Source organism: Oryzias melastigma, linkage group LG19 (assembly GCF_002922805.2).
Source record: "Oryzias melastigma strain HK-1 linkage group LG19, ASM292280v2, whole genome shotgun sequence".
In the NCBI taxonomy this organism is placed as follows: domain Eukaryota; kingdom Metazoa; phylum Chordata; class Actinopteri; order Beloniformes; family Adrianichthyidae; genus Oryzias; species Oryzias melastigma.
In genome coordinates this window covers 5,002,677-5,012,512 of record NC_050530.1, presented here as the reverse complement: position 1 = coordinate 5,012,512, position 9,836 = coordinate 5,002,677, and the positions used below count along the sequence as shown (strand labels likewise).

General features: G+C 47.4%; 1 protein-coding gene across 1 annotated transcript in view; it reads left to right on the top strand.

Annotated features, from left to right (window-relative positions):
• Positions 1-9,836, top strand: part of LOC112141864 (ras-associating and dilute domain-containing protein) — a 19,310-nt gene that overhangs the window by 3,764 nt on the left and 5,710 nt on the right. Inside the window, exons 4-10 of the mRNA XM_036217230.1 lie at positions 465-697; positions 1,018-1,358; positions 3,730-4,020; positions 4,088-4,423; positions 5,298-5,335; positions 7,089-7,306; positions 7,406-7,518. Of these exons, the coding sequence (XP_036073123.1) occupies positions 465-697; positions 1,018-1,358; positions 3,730-4,020; positions 4,088-4,423; positions 5,298-5,335; positions 7,089-7,306; positions 7,406-7,518 (1,570 nt within the window). The remainder of the gene's footprint in view (positions 1-464; positions 698-1,017; positions 1,359-3,729; positions 4,021-4,087; positions 4,424-5,297; positions 5,336-7,088; positions 7,307-7,405; positions 7,519-9,836) is intronic.

The following is a 9,836-nucleotide window of genomic DNA, read 5'->3' as shown; positions in this document are numbered from 1 at the left end:
ACTAGCTAAACTCCAAAGTAGCTTAAAATTTCTCATTAAACTAAAGTAGCCAAAAGCGTTAGCATGTTGCTAAAATAGAAGCTAAACTCTAAATTAGCATAGAATAACCTAGTAGATATTAAATTAGCATAAAAAGCTAGCACATTGCTAAAATACTAGCACAACTCCAAAATAGCCTAAAATTCTTAAGTAAACTAAATTAGCCAAAAAAGTTAGCATGCTGCTAAAATAGAAGCTAAACTCTAAATTAGCCTTATCTCTTAACCGTACAGCCTCTGAGCTAGTCAGAGCGGGAAAAAAGAAACGAAGCAAACAGGAAGTCCAGAACACTCTAGATACGAACCGACTGTAAGTATGATGTCATTTCCTGAATCTGGACTTTTAAATGAAAACATCTGAACAAACGTCACATGTCGCCGTGAGTTTCCCGCCCGCTCAGGTTCTGCATTCGATCCCCGGTGCAGGTACGGCCTGAGCAAGCAGGAGGCGGACGCCTACGTCCTGTGCGACACCATCGGCTCCATCCACAGCCGGCAGTGGCGGACGGAGGCGTTCCGCGTCGTCGGCGACCACGAGAAGCCGCTGGTGCTGCAGTCGCTATGGAAACCGCGTGAGGGTTTGGCCAGGCGCTTCGAGATCCAGAAGAGGAGCTCGGTGGAGGAGCGGACGTCCAGGGAGACGGACACGGTGACCGCCGGTACGGTTCTTCAGGGGGGTCAAACAGCTGTCTATGTTTCTCTGCAGACGGATGGCGGCGGGACACGCCCACCGGTAACCTTTACAGGGAGGGATGCTGCAGAGACCCGGCGGGGGGGCGGTTCTGGGCGGTGACCCAGCTGTACGTCCCACGGCGTGTTTATCGTCATGAGCGGCGGCCCCCCCACCATCAGCTTTGCCTTTCCATCTCTGCTTCCTGCTGCTTGTTGATTCTGGCGTCGCTGCGACCGCGCTGCAGGAAACGGGGTGTGGCCCCGCCCCCTCGCCCCCCACTCACACCAGCTGTCCCGTCCCCCCCAGGTCTAAACGCTCAGGCCCGTAAGCTGCAGAAGAGCCGCTCCAGGGTCTCCTCCACCCTCCTGGAGAGGGGGGCGGGCTCCAAACTGTGGAGGAGCAAGAGCGAGATGGACCTTCTGGACACCGACTCCAAACCGGACCCGGGCTTCATCAAACAGAACCTGGAACCGAGCCCACAGCAGAACCCTGCAGCCCCCCAAGAGGCGCCCGGGTCAGCAGGTGAGGGGGAGGAGTCTGAGAGGGAGGAGACGGAGAGCAGCGGCGACAACACCTCGCAGTACTCCCTCCACCCCCCCCACGACTGCCCCTACCTGCTGCTGCTGCAGGGCCGCTGCTCTGCTCAGGTACGCACCACACCTGAGACCGTGTGAGGGGTGGGGCCACACGGAGGTCATGTGACCTGTCTGTGTGCTTTGGCTCCTTCAAAGCCAGCGTGCGGATATGACATCATCAAAGCAGGTGGGACGAACACACCTGTCAGCTGTTAGGCCACGCCCACTGAGGGTATGCTAGACACCTGTCACATGACCACGCCCCCATTCAAAGTTAAATTTGAGATTGTTAAGATTGAAGTTTTATTTGAAGTGGATTCCTAAGTTTGTAATAAGCCACCTGGTGGCCACACCTGGAAGTGTGTTGGCTCCATCTTTTAGACTAATACCTGAAACGGTCCAATCAGAAGCTGGAGCAACAAAGAGGCGGGTTTAAGCCTCACCGCAAAATAATTGCTGAATATGTTGAAGCTTTTTGCTGAAAATGGTTTTACGATTGACTTTAAGTGCTGAACGGGTTTGCTAAAAATGCAAAAGCTATTTTCAAAATGTTAAATTTGCTAAAAGGCTGGAAGTGTTGTTAATGAAAGAGCGCTGAAGGTGACCTAAATTTCTGAAAACATTGTAGTAACATTTTTTTTAAATCCCGAATACACGGCAAAATAGTTAGTGTGTTGCTTAATTATGTGCTAAACTCCAAATTAACCAAAAAATTCTTGGTAAACACCAAATTAGCCATAAAAAGCTAGCACGTAGCTTAAATACTAGCTAAACTCCAAAATAGCCTAAAATTCCTCAGTAAACTAAGTCATACAAAAATGTTAGCATTTAACTAAAATAGAAGCTAAACTCAAAATTTATTCTATAAAAATCTTGGTAGATAACAAATTAGCCAAAAACAGTAGCATGTTGCTAAAATGTCAGCTAAATTTCAAATTTGGATTAAAGACCATAGTAGATGCAGAATTAGCAAAAAAATAGAAGGTAGCACAGAGAGCAAGTTGACAGATTCTGCTGCTCTGGTACCAGTCTGACACCTCGATCTAAAACGAAGAAAAGAGACAAACCGACACATTTAACCAAAACTGAAACATTTTCTCCTTTTTTTAAAAGGAAATTAAAAAACAAAAAAACATTTCAAATCCTAAATAAATTCTCTGTTTAATAGATCCAATAATCCATCCGGTTACTGTAACCACAAGGGGGCGCTCTCCAATATTTCTGAGTGCTTGTCCCAAGTCCGGATGAATGCGAACAGTTGAGTCAAGGAGCGCGTCTGCCATAAAACTGATGCCAAATCTCACGTTTGATGGGTTAGAGAGCCGGATTTTTGTGCTTTAAGTTTTGGAATCCTGTGGGATTGAGTTTGACAGCCCTGTGTTAAAGAGTTTGTGTTAGAGCGCCCCCTGGAGGAAGCAGCTGGAGGTGAAAACATTTGTTTAATGAGAGTGAGAGGACAGGAGCTGAACGTCTCTGCAGCAGCTGTGGAAAAACCAACAGCGAACAGGAAGCGGAGAGAACAGCACTTCCTGTGTTTTTACAGCGGGGACCTCCTGCCACACATGCAGGACGCTCACATGCTAACACGCTAACGCTAACACAGCTCTGTCACGCCGGTCTGCAGTCTGGAAAACATCACGTCACATGGGGGGTCAGAGCTGATTAAACTCAGCCCTCAGTGGGTTTAATCAGACGCCATAATCCGGCTTGAAGAAAGACCTTTCTCCTCCAAACTCCTCGTGATTGGAAAAGGAGTTTTCTGGAGCGCGGCGCCCCCTCATGAGGGACGGCCGTCTGACCCCACCGGGCCTGGACAAGGCCAGGAGGACAGGAACGAAGACGGAGATTAACCCGCAGGAGGAGGGAGGTCAGACATGTGGGAGGAGTTCAGGGTCACACGGGTAACCATGGCGACAGAGACGGCGTCCGTCTCTGTAGTTGAAGTTCTGAAGTCTGAGTTCACAGTCCTGATGATCCCAACCTGGTTCTGGTTCTCTCAGTCCACAGTGATCCAGTCTGACTGCAGATCCCCTCCCGTCCAGCAGGTGGCAGCATGCTCTCTTCTCATTGGTTTACCGTCCACCAATAGATAAAAGGTTTTGAGGGCGATTAGAGTAAAGCAGAGCTAAATATTTATTATTTTTATATTTTCTGGAGTTCCGTCTTTAGAGGTCGATGTTAGCGGTGTAGTTTACGATTTTTTCACGCGGAGGGGCGGAGTTTAGGTAACCAATCGTCTGATTGGATCTAAAACTGCTCCATAAGTGTTTGTCATTTTTAGAATCCTATAAATACTCCGAGTTCAGATGGGGGCGTGGTCATTAGACCTGATTGAGGTGAGAACCTCCTTCCTGGGTGTGGCCTGTCAGGTCACATGACCTCGTCGCTCGTAAACTCGTGTCGTAGCTCCACCTTTCACGTGTCGGCTCCTCTCTGACCTCAGGACTTCCTCGTCTACCTGCTCGCCGCCCCTCTCGTGGGCGTCGGCCGGGACGCCACCGCAGACAGGTCAAAGGATGACATCAGCCTTCACGCCGCCGACATCCTTCCACAGCACTGTCACTTCCTCCACCGCAGACCCGGAGAGCCCGTCGTGCTCCGCCCCTCCGCAGACGCCCTGGTGACGAGGAACGGTGAAGTCCTGAGGGGCGGCGTGGCGCTGAGCCCCGGTGATGTCATCGGGCTGGGCCGCCACTACCTGTTCCTGTTCAAAGACCCGTCAGCGCTGCAGCAGGTACAGGTCTGCAGGATCCTGCAGGATCCCGCGTCTCTGGCTCCGCCTTCACGCTCTGTTCCTGCAGGACGCCGAAGCTCCAGACCTCCGCTGGTCGTCCTGGGGGTCCAGCTCGTCTGCGGCGATGCGCAGCTCCCAGACGTTCGTCAGCAGCAGCTGCATCTCCGACCTGCAGCCTCCTGCAGGAGCGGCCGAGGCGTTCGGCCTGACTCTGAGCTACGAGGATGAGGACGAGGAGCGGCTGGTGAGGGAGATCGTGGCGATGCCAGGAGGGGGCGGAGCTCCGCTGGGCGCCTCCTTCCTTCTGAGTCTGTGTCTGCGTCGCTCTGCGTGGCGCCGTCGGGCCTCCGACCTCCGCAGGCTGCTGCTGCTGACAGCGAGCAACTGTCAGAGCGCCGTGTGGGTGAGCGTCCAGACCGCCGCAGAGCTCCGCCCACAAACAGGAAGTAGAATCCCACAGATTTCCATGGAGAAATAAACTGCTGTTACCAGTTATTCTATTGGTCAGAATAAACATTCTTACTTTTCAAGATCATTTTCTGTAGTTCAAGCTATAAACTAACCAATCAGATGCCTTAATAAAAGTAGGCGGAGCCTGCTTGCCTCCATGTCCAACAATCAAAATGATTGACAGATTTTGTGTTGCTCGCTTTCAAGAGGTAGGGGCGTGGCCTTCCAACAAGCTGTCTCCTGATTGGTAAGAGTGGTTACCATAGAAACGACAGACTGACCAGACTGACCAATCACTGCTCACAGATAATGACTGGTTCCAACATGGCGGCGTTTGATTGTAAAAAAATGTCGACTGAATCGACCTGATTTGGTTGGAGCCGGAATCAACCATTTCCTAGTCCAGTTCTTATCGACATCAAAGCTAGTCATTAATGAATTCATGTTCCGGGGCCTGAGTGCAGCAGCAGTCTCTACTGAGATGAATCCGGACGCCACAGAACATCTGTTCTGCTTGAACAGACAGATCTTTCCTCAGGAAGTTCTAGATCGATCTATGAATACTGGGACACTTAGCATCTTCAGTTTTTAGCTTTTCAACATCATTTCAGCATGAAGTCCAGCAGATGATTGTTCAGATGCTGAGCTGGACCTTCGGTTTGGTCTGAAGCTGTGGCGTTATCAGGATTCTCCACCACTTCAAACCGACAGATCCAAACCTGCTGGTTCTGTTTTTGGTTCCTGGTCGTCTATCGTTGGATCCGCTTCACCTGCCAGTCAGAGTGAAGGGAGGAGGAGGAGTAACATTTTCTCATCTTCTGTCGCAGGAACACACCAAGAACGCGGCTGCAGCTCGGCCTGACGTGTAAGCTCTCCAGTTGGTTTGTAAAACATCAACTAAAACACAAAACTCCAGAGATTTGAATTCAAATACAGGAATGAACAGATTTCTACGTGTAGATGCTTCTCTTCTGACTTATTTTATGCATTTCAATCCTCTTGCATTAAAAACTAGAAAAGTTGCATCACCTGCGATAATGCTAGTGTGAATGCTTTTTACTGAATCTGGTCGCTGAAGATGCTGAATAACTATTTCCAAAATGCCAAATTTCCTAAAGACTTTAAATTTTGTTAAAGAACAGTAAAATAACCCTGAAGCTGGCTTAAATTTCAGAACAATTTGTTGTAAGTTTGCTTTAAAATCCTCAATACATGCCAATTTTGGTAAAACATGTAGCGTGTTGCTCCAAACTCCAAATTAGCTAAAAGAAACCTCAGTAGATGCCAAATGACCCTAAAAAGCTAGCACGTTGCTAAAATACTAGCTTAACTCCAAAAAAGCCTAAAAATCCTTACTAAGATGCCAAATTATTCCAAAAAAATTTGAAGCTATTGCTAACATACTAGATAAACTTAAAACTAGCCTAACAGACCGCAGTGGATAACAAATTAACCCAAAATGTTAGCATTTGATAAAATATTAGCTAAATTCCAAATTAGCATAAAAAAACATCAGTAGACAAAATTTTAGCCCAAATATTTAGCATGTTGGTAAAACTTTAGCTACATTCCAAATTGGCATGAAGAAGCTTCAATAGATAACATATTAGCCAAAACCGTTAGCATGTCGCTAAAATATTCGATACATTCCAAATTTGGATTAAAAAAACATCAGTAGATAACATATTAGCCAAATAAGATTAGCATATTGCTAACATTTTTTTTAGCTAAATTCCAAATTGACATAAAAAAGCTCCAGTAGATCGCATATTAGCCATAAACGTTAGCATGTTGCTAACATTTTAGATCAATTCCAAATTAGCGTTAAAAAACCCTGGCAGATGCTAAATTATCCAAACTAGCTAGCCTAATGCTAATTTAACGGCTCAATGTCATCCATCCATCCATTTTCTTGACCGCTTCGTCCCTTTCGGGGTCGCGGGGGTGCCGGAGCCTATCCCGGCTACTGAAGGGCGAAGGCGGGGTACACCCTGGACAGGTCTCCAGTCTGTCTCAGGGCCTCAATCACACACCCATCCACTCTCACATTCACACCTAGGGGCAATTTAGAGTCGCCAATCAACCTATGAAGCATGTTTTTGGACGGTGGGAGGAAGCCGGAGTCCCCGGTGAAAACCCACGCATGCACGGGGAGAACATGCAAACTCCACACAGAAAGGTCCCAGCCGGGATTTGAACCGGGGCCTTCTCGCTGTGAGGCGAGAGCGCTAACCACTGCGCCACCGTGCAGCCCGGCTCAATGTCATTATTTTTAAAAACACTGTAAACGATGCACAAAGTTTTTGAAGGATTTGAATAATTTCTCATTCATTCACTTCCATATTTTGGTTAATATTTTAATAATAAGTTTATTGTTTGTATAAACAATAAGTTTATAAATCCCCAAAATACAAGCAGTAGTGTCCAGAACAAGACGAACGTTTTGATACCAAGATCACTGAAGTGTGATTGAATCTTTACGTGCTGAAACGTTTGGAAAGGAGCAGGAATAACAGTAAATCGTTTCCTTTGCTAAATATTTGATGAATGCTTCCACTTTTCTTCATCAGTCACGGTTCCTTTAGTTTCCTCAGAAAACCTCCGATGTTTTTTTGCAGTCGTGGAGACGAAGTTTTCACCCCGGAAGAGCTCCATTCTCTCCGTCTGAACGAGGTCGTCTCAGGACTGCGCCCCCTGGTGTTGTGGATGTCCAACAGCCTGGAGCTCCTGAACTTCATCCAGCATCAGCTGCCTCTCCTTCTGGAGTGGAGGAGCCGCACGGCGCCGGGGAGAGAGGAGGACGGCGAGGAGGACATCAGGGAGGCGGAGGACTTTGGTTTGTGTCATGAAGGATCTCCTCAGTTTTCTGGTAGATAGTTCAGGAGGATCTGGACAGAACAGAACGTCAGTTTCATTAGGTCCATCTCCTCCTCAGAGCTGCTGGAGCTCCGCCTCTCCTGCCTCCGGTCAGTCAGCGAGGAGACCGTCTCGGCTCTGGAGGAGGTCCTCCTGCTCTGCTTCCAGCAGTGTGTCTTCTACATCACCAAGGTAAGGAGGCCCCTCCCACCGCGCTCAGCGTCTAATCCACCTCAGAGCTCATTTAGAGTCTCTGGGTTCTTCTTTGTGGGATGAAGCAAAGGATTGTGGGTAGATTCAGATCTGGGGGGGATCTGAATTTGGATGTCAGAGTTTGGAAACTGTTCACAGTGTTCTCAGGAGTCAGAAGATGCTGGCGATGTCACGCTGCGTTTGAGCGTTACCAGGCAACAAAACCGAGTTTTACCGAGTATGAAGGAGCTTGCTGACCTCCAGGGGGCGCTCCGCTCAGACCGGGAGTCCTAAAGCTTCACTTGTTTTGCTGATTGACTAAAAAGCCGTTGGAGCAACGAATAGGATTTCCTTCTTCTCCCTTATGTTCCTGTGGACTCTGCAGGTCAGACTCGGCGGTTAAACCGAGTCTGTGAGGATTGTAGACTTGGGTTTCTGTCGGTTATGTTTTGGGTTTTAGTTCTGATAGATCCGTCTGGCTGCAGTTCTGTTTTCTGGAGTTCTGTTTTGCTTGTAAGGGTCCCTTCCTCATGGGTGATTTGGGCATCTGGGATCTTCCCTTTGGGGGAGGGGTACTGTCAGGATCGTAGGCTTAGGTGTTGTCATGTCTGTGTTTCAGGTCAGCCTCATGTTCAGGTTAATCCGCCTCAGTGTCTTCATGTAGTTAATCAGACTCAGTGTATTTAAGTGTCTGGTTTTCAGGTCATCGGTTCTGTTCTGCAGCGTCACGGTTTTGGTTCTCCATGGTTCTCCATGTTTTCTCCATGGTTCTGTTTATTAAGGAAATGTTTAAGTTTTCGCCACCAAGTCTTCCACCACCATCCCTGACGGAGTCTGGATCTCATCGTATAAAGGAGAAAACTTTCCTCAGTAAAACTGCTGAAGCCTCAGAGAATGAGTCAGTTTTACTGTCTGGGTTTGACCTGCTACCAGCAGCAGAGATTCTCTGAAAATGTTCAGAACATCAATCTGCATGTCGGCCTCGGAGGAAGCGCCGCGCCCCTGGAAGAGCGCCCAGGAAACCCTCAGCAGAATTTCCACTCGCTTCACGCCGCTCGTCAGTTAGGAGCTGCGGGTCGGCTCCAGCGGCGGCGGTCTGAGGTCTGGACCGCGGTCGGGTTTCCCTGCAGGACGAGGATCTCCTCCGGAGTTCTCCGTTCTCTCATTCTTCCTCAGGATTGTGGTTTAGCAGCGTACCTGCTCCAGACTCCGCCCAGTCTGTCAGCTCGCCGTTCTGCTGAATGACTTCCAGATGATCATAAATCCATAAATAGTTTAATAAATGTGAGACTCGCTGTTGGAGCTTCACTTTCTGAGGCTTCAATCCAACAGGAGAAGGAATGCTGCCGACTGACGGGACCGCCGCATCGCTGGATCAGAGAACGAGTGGAGAAAAAAAAGATTTTTTACTTTCTCCCCAAAACTATTCACTCACAAAACACGTCAAGTAAAGCTGAAAACAACTAATGGAGTGTTTCCATGGCAACCATGCATCATGCTAAAAAAATCACTAAATATTAGTGGCTAGTCTGACAGTACGATGTGTATCACGATACATATCACGATATCTCCCAAGACTGTACCAGAACAATTTTTTAAAGAGTTTGACTTAAAAGAATCTCTTCCTGAACAATATTACCCCTTTCATGTTAATAAAATGGTCTGTTTTATGTTATCTATGGTCACAACTCTAAATAATTCAACTAATAATTCATTAAATATCATCTTGTCACTATTTTAAATCAATACAAATATCGACAAATGAAATATCGCGATATACTGACAAATCAATTTTTCTCTACACTCCAACTAAATATGTTATAAAATGACAACAAATTTGAAAGAAGTGTGAGATTTTACCAATGACTGTATATAAGAACTGGACTGAGTGGCCCCGCCCCCCTGGTGTTCCAAACAGGAAGTAGCCACAGAGTCCTATGGACTTCTGTAGAGAAATAAACAGCTGTTATCAGTCATTCTATTGGTCAGAATAAACGTTCTGGCTCCTTTTAAAAAACTGACCAATCAGAGGGTTCAATAAAAGTAGGTGGAGCTTGCTAGCCCTCATGTCCAAATGTTTTCAAAAGGGTGTGACTTTCTAACAAGGTAATTCTTGATTTGTCCGAGTGGTTACTATAGAAACATAAACTTAGACAGACTTGAACCAGTCGCTCACGAACCTTCTGGTTCCAACATGGCGGCGTCTGTATTGTGAAAAAAATGGCGACTGAATTGACTTCATATGGTTGGAGTTCTGGAATTGTGCTACCTGCGTGTTGCGCCTTTTTTGCCGTGTGCTACGCTTTGTTGTGCATGTT